The 12,711-nt window shown below is 48.9% G+C and overlaps 1 protein-coding gene across 2 annotated transcripts in view; it reads left to right on the top strand.

Moving 5' to 3' along the window:
- The window catches only part of LOC137306094 (spectrin beta chain, non-erythrocytic 1-like), a 321,761-nt gene that overhangs the window by 172,139 nt on the left and 136,911 nt on the right, over positions 1 to 12,711 (top strand). For both annotated transcript variants that reach the window (XM_067975159.1, XM_067975160.1), the window contains exon 19: positions 12,005 to 12,151. In XM_067975159.1, the coding sequence (XP_067831260.1) occupies positions 12,005 to 12,151 (147 nt within the window). The remainder of the gene's footprint in view (positions 1 to 12,004; positions 12,152 to 12,711) is intronic.

Genomic DNA, 12,711 nt, shown 5'->3' with positions numbered 1-12,711 from the left:
TTTCCAGCATGGGTTCAGCGTTTGCCGGGACGTGCTCAGCATTTGCTGAGAGGGCTGCCGGCCCGTGTTCACCATTCGCTGGCATGCGTTCAGTGTTTGCCGGCATGTGTTGTGTTTAGTGTTTTCCGTGTTGTGTTCAGTGTTTGCCGGGATGAGTTTAGTATTTGCTGGGATGTGGTCAGCGATTGCCGGGATTGTTCCTGGCATGTGTCAGCATTTCCCATCATGCGCTCAGCGGTTGGGCTGAGCATTTGCCGGGCTGTGTTCACTGTTGCCAGGATGCTTTCCGGCACGCGTTCAGCATTTGCCGGCATGCATGTGTTGAGTGTTCTCCGGGTTGTGTTCAGCATTTGCCAGGATGTGCACAGCGGTTGCTGGGATCCATTGGGCACTTGCTGGGATGTGTTGAGCGTTTCCAGGGTGCTTTCCAGCATGTGTTCAGCGTTGAACGGGATGTATTCAGCGTTTGCCAGGATGGTTTCCGGGATGTGTTCAGAGTTTGCCAGCATGGCTGCCAGCAAGTGTTCAGCGTTTGCCGGCAAGTGTTCAGTGGTTGCTGGGATGTGCTCAATAATAGCTTGGATTTGTTGAGTGTTTGCCGGGATGTGCTTAGCATTTGCCGGGGTGTGTTCAGCAGTTGCAGGGATTATTGCCGGGATGAGTTCAGTGTTTGCCGTGATGGTTTCAACGTTTGCCGGGACACTTTCCGGCAGCTGTTTAGCATTTGTTGGGATATGTTCAGTGGTTACCACAATGCGCTCTGGTGATTATCAGGATGTGTTCAGCGCTTGCCGGGATGGTTTCCATGATGTGTTCAGAGTTTGCCTAGATGTATTCAGCCTTTGTTGGAATGGCTGCCAGGATGTGTTCAGCGTTTGCCGGCAGGTGTTCCGCATTTGACTGAAGGGCTGCCGTCCAGTGTTCAGCGTCTGCCGGGATGAGTTTAGTATTTGCTGGGATGTGGTCAACAATTGCCGGGATTGTGTCTGGCATTTGTCAGCATTTCCCGTCATGCACTCAGCGGTTGGTGGTATTTTTTCAGCATTTGCTGGGCTGTGCTCGACGTTTGCCGGGATGTGTTTACTGTTGCCAGGATGCTTTCCGGCACAAGTTCAGCATTTGCCAGCGTGCATGTATTGAGTGTTTTCCGGGTTGTGTTCGGCGGTTACCGGAATGATGTGTTCGGCATTTGCCGGCAGGTGTTCAGCAGTTGCAGGGATTATTGCCGTGATGTACTCAGCGTTTGCCGGCATGTGTTTAGCGTTTGCCGGGACATGTTCAACGGTTGCCCGGATATGTTCAGTTGCTGGGATAGCTTCTGGCTTGTTTTTGGCGTTTGCTAGCGTGTGTTTGGTGTTTGCTGGCGCGTGTTCAGCCTTTGCTGGTGTGTGTTTCACCTTTGCCGGCACATGTTCAGCGTTTGCTGGGATGCGTTAAGCAGATGCTTGGACTATTGCGTGTTCAGCAGTTGCCGCGTGTGTTCAGCGTTTGCCGGCGTGTGTTTGGCGTTTGCGGTTTGTTTAGCATTTGCCAGGATGCGTTCAGCAGTTGCTGGGACTTTTGCGGGATAGTGTTCAGCGGTTGCCAGGTTGGTTTCTGCCATGCGTTCAGTGTTTGCCGGCATGTGTTATGTTGAGCGTTTTCCGTGTTGTGTTCAGCAGTTGCCGGGATGAGTTTAGTTTTTGCTGGGATGTGGTCAACGGTTGCCGGGATGGCGTCTGGCATGTGTTCAGCATTTCCCGTCATGTACTCAGCTATTAGTGGTATGTTTTTGGCACTTGCTGGGCTGTGTTCACTGTTGCTGGGATGCTTTCTGGCATGTGTTCAGCATTTGCCAGCATGCACGTGTTGAGTGTATTCCGCATTGTATTCAGCGGTTGCCGGCACACGTTCGCTGTTTGCCGGTGTTGTGTTCGCCGGCACATGTTCAGCGGTTGCCGGCACGAGTTCACCGTTTGCCGGGACGGCTGCCGGCACGTGTTTAGCATTTGCCGGCACGAGTTCACCGTTTGCTGGGACGGCTGCCGGCACATGTTTAGCATTTGCCGGCACGAGTTCACCGTTTGCCGGGACGGCTGCCGGCACGTGTTTAGCATTTGCCGGCACATGTTCAGCATTTGCCAGGACGGCTGCCGGCATGTGTTCAACATTTGCCTGGATGTGTTCAGCAGTTGCCGGCATGTGTTCGGCGTTTGCTGGCATGTGTTCGGCATTTGCCGGGGTTTGTTCAGCGTTTGCCAGGATCGTTTTCGGCATGCATTCAGCGTTTGCTGGCATGCGTTCAGTGTTTGCCGGCATGTGTTGTGTTGAGCATTTTCCATGTTGTGTTCAGCAGTTGCTGGGATGAGTTTAGTTTTTGCCAGGATGGTGTCTGGCATGTGTTCAGTGATTCCCGTCATGCACTCTGCGGTTGGCGGGATGCGCTCAATGGTTAGCGGTATGTTTTTGGCATTTGCCGGGCTGTGTTCAGTGACGTTTGCCGGGCTGTGTTCACCATTGCCGGGATGCTTTCTGGCAAGCGTTCAGCGTTTGCCAGCGTGCATGTGTTGAGCGTTTTCCGCATTTCGTTCAGTGGTTGACGGCACGTGTTGAGCTTTTTCCGCTTGTGTTCAGCGTTTGCCAGCACGTTTTTAGCGTCTGCCGGCATTGTGTTCACTGTTTGCCAGCACGTGGTCAGCATTTGCCGTGATGGCTGCCGGCACCTGTATGGCGTTTGCCTGCATGTGTTCAGTGTTTGCCCGGATGTGTTCAACGGTTGCCGGCACGTGTTCGTCAGTTTCTGGGATGGTTTCCGGCATGTTTTCAGTATTTGCCGGTGTGTGTTGGGCGTTTGCCGGGATGTGTTCGGCGTTTGCCGGGATAGTTCCTGGCGTGCGTTCTGTGTTTTCTGGCATGCGTTCAGCATTTGCCGGATTGCATTCAGCGTTTGCTGGCATTTGTCGTGTTGAGCATTTTCCGTGTTGTGTTCAGCAGTTGCTGGGATGAGTTTAGTGTTTGCTGGGATGTGATTAACGGTTGCCGGGATTGTGTCTGACATGTGTTCAGCATTTCTCATCATGCATTCAGTGGATGTGCTCAGCATTTGCCGTGTGTTTTCAGCGTTTGCCGGCATGTGTTCAGTGGTTGCAAGGATGGTTTCCGGCAGGTGTTTAGTGTTTGCTAGGACATGTTCAGCGGTTAACGCAATGTGTTCTGGTGGTTGTTGGGATGTGTTCAGTGGTTGCCAGAATGTGTTCAGCGTTTGCTGTGTTGGTTGCCAGGATGCATTCAGTGGTTGCCGGGATGTGTTTATCCTTTGCCGAGATGGCTGGCAGAATGTTTTCAGCAGTTGTCACCATGCATTCATCATTTTCTGTGATCTGTTCAGCGGTTGCCAGGATGTGCTCAGCATTTGCCGGATTGTGCTCAGCGGTTGCCGGGACGTGTTTAATGTTTGCCGGGATGTTTACTGTGGCTGCTGGGATTGTTGCCGGAATGTGTTCACCAGTTGCCGGGATGTGTTCAGCATCAACTGCCGTTTGCAAAAGAGAGTTCCAAACTTCTACCACCCTTTGCTTTTAGAAGCGTTTCCTAACTTCACTCCTGAAAGTCCTGGCTCTAATTTTTAGGCTGTGTCCCCTCGTCCTAGACTCCCCAACCAGCGGAAATAGTTTCTCTCTATCTACCCTATCAGTTCCCCTTAATATCTTGAAAACTTTGATCAAATCACCCCATAATCTTCTAAATTCCAGGGAATACAACCCTAGTTTGTGTAATCTCACCTCGTAATTTAACCCTTGGAATTCAGGTATCATTCTAGTAAATCTACGCTGCACTCCCTCCAAGGCCAATATATCCTTCCTAAGGTGCGGTGCCCAGAACTGAACACAGTACTCCAGGTGCGGTCTAACCAGGGCTTTGTATAGCTGCAGCATAACTTCTACCCCCTTGTACTCTAGTCCTCTCGATATAAAGGCCAGCATTCCTGTAGCCTTTTTGATTATTTTCTGTACCTGTCCATGACATTTTAATGATCTATGTACATGGGCCCCTAAGTCTCTTTGGACTTCCACTGTTTAAAAAGTACTCTGATCTATCCTTTTTTGGTCCAAAGTGGATGGCCTCACACTTGCCTACACTGAAATCCATTTGCCACAGTTTTGCCCATTCACTTAATCTATTACTATCTCTCTGTAATTTTATGTTTCCACCGACACTGCTTACAATGCTGCCTATCTTTGTGTCATCGGCAAACTTGGATATGTGGCTCTCTATCCCGTCATCGAAGTCGTTAATAAATAGTTGAGGGCCCAACACAGATTCCTGTGGGACACCACTAGTCACATCCTGCCAATTTGAGTCCCTGCCCATTATCCCTACTCTCTGTCTCCTGCCGCTCAGCCAATTTCCTAACCAGGTCAATAATTTGCCTTCAATTCCATGAGCTTCAACAGTCTCTTATGAGGGATTTTACCGAATGCCATCAGCAAGTCCATATAAACAACATCCATTGACATTCCCCTGTCCACGACTTTAGTCACCTCTTCAAAAAATTCAGTCAGGTTCTTCCGGTATGACCTACCCTTTACAAATCCATGCTGGTTCTCTCTGATCAGCTGAAAATTTTCAAGGTGTTCAGTCACTCTATCCTTAATTATAGACTCTAGTAATTTCCCAACTACAGATATTAGGCTAACTGGTCTATAATTCCCTGGTTTCCCCCTCTCACCTTTCTTAAATAGCGGAGTGACGTTCAATTTTCCAATCTAAAGGAACGGTTCCTGGATTGAGAGAACTTTGGAAGATTATAGTTAGGGTTTCTGCAATGTTCTCACCGACTTCCTTTAAAACCCTGGGATGGAAACCATCTGGTCCTGGGGATTTGTCACTCTTTAGTGCTATTATTTTCTTCATTACTGTTAATTTGCTTACGTTAATTATGGTGAGTCCCCGTCCCTGGTTCAAAATTAGTTTCCTTGGGGTGTCCAGCATGCTATCATCTTCCTCTACTGTAAATACTGACGCAAAGTAATTATTTAACATGTCTGCCATTTCCTTATTTTCATTTACAATATCAGTTTTTAAGGGGCCCACATTGCCCCTCTTTTTCCTAATATAATTGTAAATATTTTTTGTGTTGATTTTGAAATCCTTTGCAAGTTTCTTTCCATATTCCCTTTTTGTAGCTCTTACCATCTGTTTTGTCAGCTTTTGCTGTTCTTTGTATCTCTCCCAGTCACCAGGATCTGTGCTATTTTTTGCATTTTTGTATGCTTTTTCTTTTACCTTTTTTGTCGTCCATGGATTTTTTTTTGGCAGTAGAGCTCTTGTCCCTTAGGGGTATAAACTGGTTCTGTATCACGTTAAATTCTTTTTTGAACACCTCCCCCTCATCTTCTGTCGTTTTACCCATTAACAGATTTGCCCAGTTTACTGTGGACAGTCTCTGACTCATCCCATTGAAGTCGGCCTTACCTAAATTTAGAATCTTTAGTAGCTGATACGGGTTTCTCCCTTTCAAATACAACATTGAACTCGATCATATTATGATCGCTGTTAGATAAATGTTCACGCACAGTTAGGCTGTTAACTGAATCTGGCTCGTTACTCATTATTAAATCTAATATGGCCTGCCCCCTTGTTAGTTCCAGGACATAATTTTGCAGAAAGCTGTCCTGAACACAAAAGAAATTCATTACCTTTCTGACATGAGCTTGTCTGCTTATCCCAATCTACATTAAAGTTTTCTGGGATTTGCTCAACGTTTGCCAGAATGGCTTCCGGGATGTGTTCAGCGTTTACCGGGATGTGTTCAGCGTTTGTCGGGATGTGTTTAGCATTTTCTGGGACATGTTCAGGATGTCTTCAGCAATTGTTGGGGTGGTTGCCGGAATATGTTCAGCATTTGCCGGGATGTGTTCACCGTTTGCCGGGAGGTGTTCAGTGGTTGCGGGATGCGTTCGGTGTTTTCCAGGATGTGTTCAGCGTATGCCGGGAAGTATTCAACTTATGTGGGGAGGCGTTCCGCAGTTGCCAGGAGGTGATCAGCGGTTGCTGGGATGTGTTCTGCGTTTCCAGGATGTGTTCTGCATTTCTGGGAGGTGTTCCGCGTTTGCCAGCATATGTTCAGCGGTTGCCGGGATGTGTTCAGCGTTTCTGGTATGGTTTCTCACTGAGATGTCTTCACTGCTTTCCTCCCTCAGCCGCTGCACTGAGCGATTTCTCATCCTCACAAAAACAATAGGACAGTAATGGGGGATTTCAACTACCCTAATAGTAACTGGGATACAATCAGTGTGAAAGGTAGAGAGGGCACAGAATTCTTAAATTACATTCAGGAGAACTTTTTTAGCCAGTACGTAGTAAGCCCAACAAGAAAGGGGGCAGTTCTGGATTTAGTTTTAGGGAATGAAGCTGGGCAGGAAGGAGTATCAGTGGGGGAGCATTTTGCTGGTAGAGATCATAATTCAGTTAGATTTAGCACAGTTATGGAAAAGGACCAAGATAGTTCAGGAGTTAAAGTTCTAAACTGGGGAAAGGCCAATTTTACAAAGCTGAGAAGCAATTTAGTAAAAATGGACTGGAAACAGCTACTTGAAGGTAAATCCGTGTCAGAGCAGTGGGAGGCATTCAAGGGGGGGATTCAAGGGGTTCAGAGTAAACCTGTTCCCACAAAGAAAAAGGGTGGGACTGCCAAATCTAGAGCTCCCTGGATGGCAAGGAGCATACAGGGTAAGATAAGGCAAAAAAGGAAAGCTTATGTCAGACACCAAGAGCTCAATACTGCAGAAAGTCTAGAGGAGTCTAGAAAGTGCAGGGGTGAAATTAAAAAGGAAATTAGGAAAGCAAAGAGAGGGCATGAAATAATATTGGCAAGTAAAATCAAGGAAAACTCAGAAGTTTTATTAGCATTAAGAGCAAGAGGATAAAGAGTAGGGCCTATTAGAGACCAAAAAGGTAAACTATATGTGGAGGTGGAAGATGTGGGTATGGTTCTTAATGAATACTTTGCATCTGTCTTCACAAAGGAGGGGGTCGATGCAGAGATTGTAGTTAAGGAGGAGGAGTGTGAAATATTGGATAGGATAAACATAGTGAGAGAGGAAGTATTAAGGGGATTGGCATCTTTGAAAGTGGATAAATCACCAGGCCCGGATGAAATGTATCCCAGGCTGTTAAAAGAAGCCAGGGAGGAAATAGCGGAGGCTCTGACCATCATTTTCCAATCCTCACTGGATACAGGCGTGGTGCCGGAGGATTGGAGGACTGCTAACGTTGTACTGTTGTTTAAAAAGGGAGAGAGGGATAGACCGAGTAATTACAGGCCAGTCAGTCTAACCTCGGTGGTGGGCAAATTATTGGAATCAATTCTGAGGGACAGGATAAACCGTCACTTAGAAAGGAGTAATCAAGGACAGTCAGCATGGATTTGTTAAAGGAAGGTCCTGTCTGACTAACTTGATTGAATTTTTTGAGGAGGTAATAAGGAGGGTTGATGAGGGTAGCGTATTTGATGTAATCTATATGGATTTTAGCAAGGCTCTTGACAAGGCCCCACATGGCAGACTGGTCAAAAAAGTACAAGCCCATGGCAAGTTGGATCCAAAATTGGCTCAGTGGCAGGAAGCAAAGGGTAATGGTCGATGGGGGTTTTTGTGACTGGAAGGCTGTTTCCAGTGGGGTTCCGCAGGGCTCAATACTAGGTCTCTTGCTTTTTGTGATATATATTAATGATTTGGACTTAAACGTAGTGGGGTTTGCAGATGATACAAAAATTGGCCGTGTGATTGATAGTGAGGAGCAAAGCTGTAGACTGTAGGAAGATATCAATGGACTGGTCAGGTGGGCAAATGGAATTCAATCCGGAGAACTGAGAGCTAATGCATTTGGTGAGGGCCATCAAGGCAAGGGAGTACACAATAAATGGTAGGATACTGAGAGGTGTAGGGGAAATGAGGGACCTTGGAGTGCATGTCCACAGATCCCTGAAGGTAGCAGGACAGGTAGATAAGGTGGTTAAAAAGGCATATGGGATACTTTTCTTTATTAGCCGAGGCATAGAATATAAGAGCAGGGAAGTTATGCTAGAACTGCATAAAACATTGCCACAGCTTGAGTACTGCGTACAGTTCTGGTCACCACATTATAGGAAAGATGTGATTTCACTAGAGAGGGTACAGAGGAGATTTACGAGGATGTTGCCAGGACTGGAGAATTTTAGCTATGAGGAAAGATTGGATAGGCTGGGGTTGTTTTCTTTGGAACAGAGGAGGCTGAGGGGAGATTTAATTGAGGTGTATAAAATTATGAAGGGCCTAGATAGCGTAGATAGGAAGGACCTATTTCCCTTAGTAGCGCAGCCAATAACCAGGGGACATGGTTTTAAAGTGATTGGTAGAAGGATTAGAGGGGAGTTGAGGAAAAGTTTTTCACCCAGAGGGTGGTGGGGGTCTGGAACTCACTGCCTGAAAGGGTGGTAGAGGCAGAAACCCTCTTCACATTTAAAAAGTACTTGGATGTGCACTTGAAGTGCCATAACCTACAGGGCTACGGGCCAAGTGCTGGAAAGTGGGATTAAGCTGGGTGGCTCACTTTCGGCTGGCGGGGACACGATGGGCCGAATAGCCTCCTTCTGTGCTGTAAATTGTCTATGATACTATCGTTGGTGAATTCAACCTCCATCTCAACTCATCATGCTCTCTCTCCTCTGAGTTCACTGCCTTTCTATCCTCCCTTAATCTCTTCATATAAACTCGCTGATCCATATTCACAGCCATCCCCTCGACCCTGCCATCTCACGTGGCCTCTCTAGTCCCATCGTGTCAATCACGGATAAGGCCATTTCTGATCACTTTCTTGTATCCCTCTCCACCCTCGTCCCCCTTCCCCCTCCCACTTCCTTCTGTGTCCACCCCTGGAAAAAACTCTCCCCCAGGGTACGTACAGCGGCACTTTCAGATTCCCAACTGTCGAACCTTTGGCCCTCAATCCACCACAACATTTCTACAGCTACCGATCTGCTCAGTCACACCCTCACCTCCACCTTTGATGCTCTTGCCCCCATTAAAACCATCACTCTCTCTCTCACCATGGTCATTCACATTGGTCTGACCCTCATCTCCTCTCCTTTAAGTCCAAGGGACGCAGATTTATGGCGCACAACTGCTTTAGCCATTCATCACCAGATCTGGCTGGACCACACAAAGCACTATTGGGTCCAGCTCTCCTCTGCCAAAACTGCTCACTATTCCAGGATCATCCAGGAATGCAAAGATAACCCCCGGCTTCTCTTCACTACAAACCGTCTTCTTGAACCCCTCTCCCCTGCCCCCTCCACTCTTGCCCTCATGGACTTCTTTGTCACTAAGATTGAGATCATCCGTTCAGCTGCCTCTGCTGCTTCCCCTAGCCCACCGAGCCAAACTTCCCCTACGGTTCCTCCCACCTTAGCCCTGAACTTGCATCTTTCTCTAGTTTCTCTCCTATCTCCCCTTATGCCCTCTCCAAGCTCATCTTAACCATGAGACCCACCTTCTCCCTCGACCCTATTCCCACTAAACTGCTGACCACCCAACGTCCCTTCCTGGCCCCCATGTTAGCTGTTATTGTTAAAGGTTCCCTCTCCTCAGGTATTGTCCCCCTCCCCTTCAAATCTGCCGTCATCACCCCCCTCCTCAAAAAACCCACCCTTGACCCTTGCAAACTACCGCCCCATCTCCAAACTCCCTTTCCTCTCCAAGTCCTTGAACGTGTTGTTGCCTCCCAAATCCGTGTCCACCTTTCCTGCAACTCCATTTTTGATCCCTCCTATCAGGTTTCCGCCTCTACCACAGCACTGAAACGGCCCTTATCAAAGTCACAAATGCCATCCTATGTGACTGTGACCATGGTAAACGGTCCTCCTCATCCTTCTCTACCTGTCTGCGGCCTTTGACACGATTGACCACACCATCCCCCTCCAACGCCTCTCCTGTCGTCCAGCTGGGTGGGACTGCGCTCACCTGGTTCCATTCTTATCTATCCAGTTGTAACCAGAGAATCACCTGTAATGGCTTCTCTTCCCGCTTTTGTGCCGTTACCTCTGGAGTCCCCCAAGGATCTATTCTTGGCCGCCTCCTAGTTCTCAACTACATGCTTCCCCTCAGCGTCATAGAAACATAAAAAATAGGAGCAGGAGTAGGCCATTTGGCCCTTCGAGCCTGCTCCACCATTCAATATGATCATGGCTGATCCCTATCTCAATACCATAGTCCCACTCTCTCCCCATACCTCTTGATGCCTTTTGTGTCTAGAAATCTATCTAGCTCCTTCTTAAATATATTCAGTGATTTGGCCTTCACAGCCTTCTGTGGTCGAGAATTCCACAGGTTCACCACCCTCTGAGTGAAGAAATTTCTCCTTATCTCAGTCCTAAATGTCCTACCCCGTATCCTGAGACTGTGACCCCTCGTTCTGGACCTCAACCGAAAACACAATGTCAGATTCTACATGTAAGCTGACGGCTCCCAGCTCTAGCTCGCAGCCACCACTCTCGACCCCTCCACGCTCTCTGATTTGTCACGTTGCTTGTCCGACATCCAGTAGATGAGAAAAAATTTTCCCCAACTAAATATCGGGAAGACCGAAGCCATTGTATTTGGCATCCACCGCAAACTCCATTCCCTCGCCACCAACTCCATCCCTCCCCTGGCCATTGTCTGAGGCTGAGCCAGACCATTCACAACCTTGGTGTCCTATTTGACTCTGAGATGAGCTTCTGACCACATATCAACTCCATCACCAAGACCGCCTACTTCCACCTCCGTAACATCACCCGTCTCCTCCCCTGCCTCAGCTCATCTGCTGCTGGAACCCTCATCCATGCCTTTGATACCTCCAGACTGGACTTTTCCAATATTCTCCTGGTTGGCCTCCCATCTACCACCCTCCATAAACTTGAGCTCGTCCAAAACTCTGCTGCCCGTATCCTAACTCGCGCCAAGTCACATTGGCTCCCAGTACAGGAATGCCTTGATTTTAAAATTCTCATCCTTGATTTCAAATCCTTCCATGGCCTCGCCCCCCTCTCCCTATCTCTGTAACCTCCTCCAGCCCTACAACCCTCCGAGATCTCTGCGCTCCTCCAATTCCTGCCTCTTGTGCATCCCCGATTTTAATCGCTCCACCATTGGCGGGCATGCCTTCAGCTGCCTAGGCCCTAAGCTCTGGAATTCCCTCCCTAAACCTCTCCGTCCCTCTCTCTCTTTGACCGAGCTTTTGGTCACCTGTCCTAATATCTCCTTATGTGGCTCGGGGTCAAATTTTGTTCGATAATCGCGCCTGTGAAGCACCTTGGGATGTTTTCAGCGCTATATAAATGCAAGTTGTTGTTGCTGGGAGGCGTTCAGCGATTGCCGGGATTTAGTCAGCGTTTGCCGGGAAGCGTTGGGTATTTGTCGGGATGGTTGCCCGGATGCGTTTGCGTTTGTTGGGTTGTGTTCAGTGTTTGCTGGGATTGTTGCCGGGCTGGTTGCCGGTGATCACATGGACTGTTCGGACGTTCTCACTGACCTGCAGTGTGTCAGTGCCACTGGTATAATGTTAGATATCAGGTGGTGTTACCCCATGGCCCCTCCCACTAGCTCAGGCTGCTTTGCAGTGTGAAACAGCTTCTGTTTGACCCTTCTTTGTTCCTGATGCATTTTCAAAGAAATGTTTCCGATTAAATCTGTTTGATTTTGTTGATCGGGTTTGAAGGGATCGGAGCTGCCAGTTGGCCCAGTCCCAGCCCTTGGGGCCCTTGTGTCTCTGGCTCTTCCCCTGGTTCAGCTGGTGCTGTTAATGCAGGGTGCAGCGTGCATTGTGCAGTGGCTGGTGACGTGTGTGCAGGATGTAGGAACACTGCAGTATTTCACATTTACTGAATGTGCTGAGGTCAGGGAAGGAGATGGGAATAGTGGGACTGCAGCACTCTCAACACTGGCAATGCAGGACGAGTGGGAGGGAGGGAGCCGAGTGAGCTCAGTCTTTCCTCTGTTACTTGCAGTTGGGCGACTGGATTAATGAGAAGATGCTGACGGCTCGCAACACGTCACACGATGATGCTCAGAAACTGCACAAAAAATGGCTGAAGCACCAGGCGTTCATGGCAGAGCTGGCGTTGAACCGGGAATGGCTGGCTAAGATCGAGAAGGTAAGGGATTGAAGAGAAGGTGAGAATGTGACTGAGAATGAGAGGTTGCGTGTCACAGGAGGCCCCGAGTCTCACATTTACTGCCGTCTTTCTCTGCTTTATTTTGCAGTTTGTTTTGCTGGATTTTTTTTAGTGCTTTCACTCCACTGAAAAGCGTTCACGGCCACAATGTAAATATTAGATGGTCCAGAATACTCCAAGGAGTCCCGGAATTCTCGGGGCCCCAGATTCTCAGGAGTCCTGGATTCTCTGGTGGTCCAGGATTCTCTGGGGGTCCTGGGTTTCTCGGGGTGGAGGGGGGGGTCCCGGGTTTCTCGGGGTGGGGGGTCCCGGGTTTCTCGGGGTGGAGGGGGGGGTTCTCGGGGTGGAGGGGGGGTCCCGGGTTTCTCGGGGGTCGGGGGGTCCCGTGTTTCTCAGGGTGGAGGGGGGGGTCCCGGGTTTCTCAGGGTGGAGGGGGGGGTCCCGGGTTTCTCGGGGTGGGGGGGTCCCGGGTTTCTCGGGGTGGAGGGGGGGTCCCGGGTTTCTCGGGGTGTGTGGGGGAGGGGGTCCCGGGTTTCTCG

Source organism: Heptranchias perlo, chromosome 41 (genome assembly GCF_035084215.1).
Source record: "Heptranchias perlo isolate sHepPer1 chromosome 41, sHepPer1.hap1, whole genome shotgun sequence".
Taxonomy (NCBI): domain Eukaryota; kingdom Metazoa; phylum Chordata; class Chondrichthyes; order Hexanchiformes; family Hexanchidae; genus Heptranchias; species Heptranchias perlo.
The sequence above is the reverse complement of the archived record's forward strand: the minus strand, read 5'-3'. Positions and strand labels throughout refer to the sequence as shown.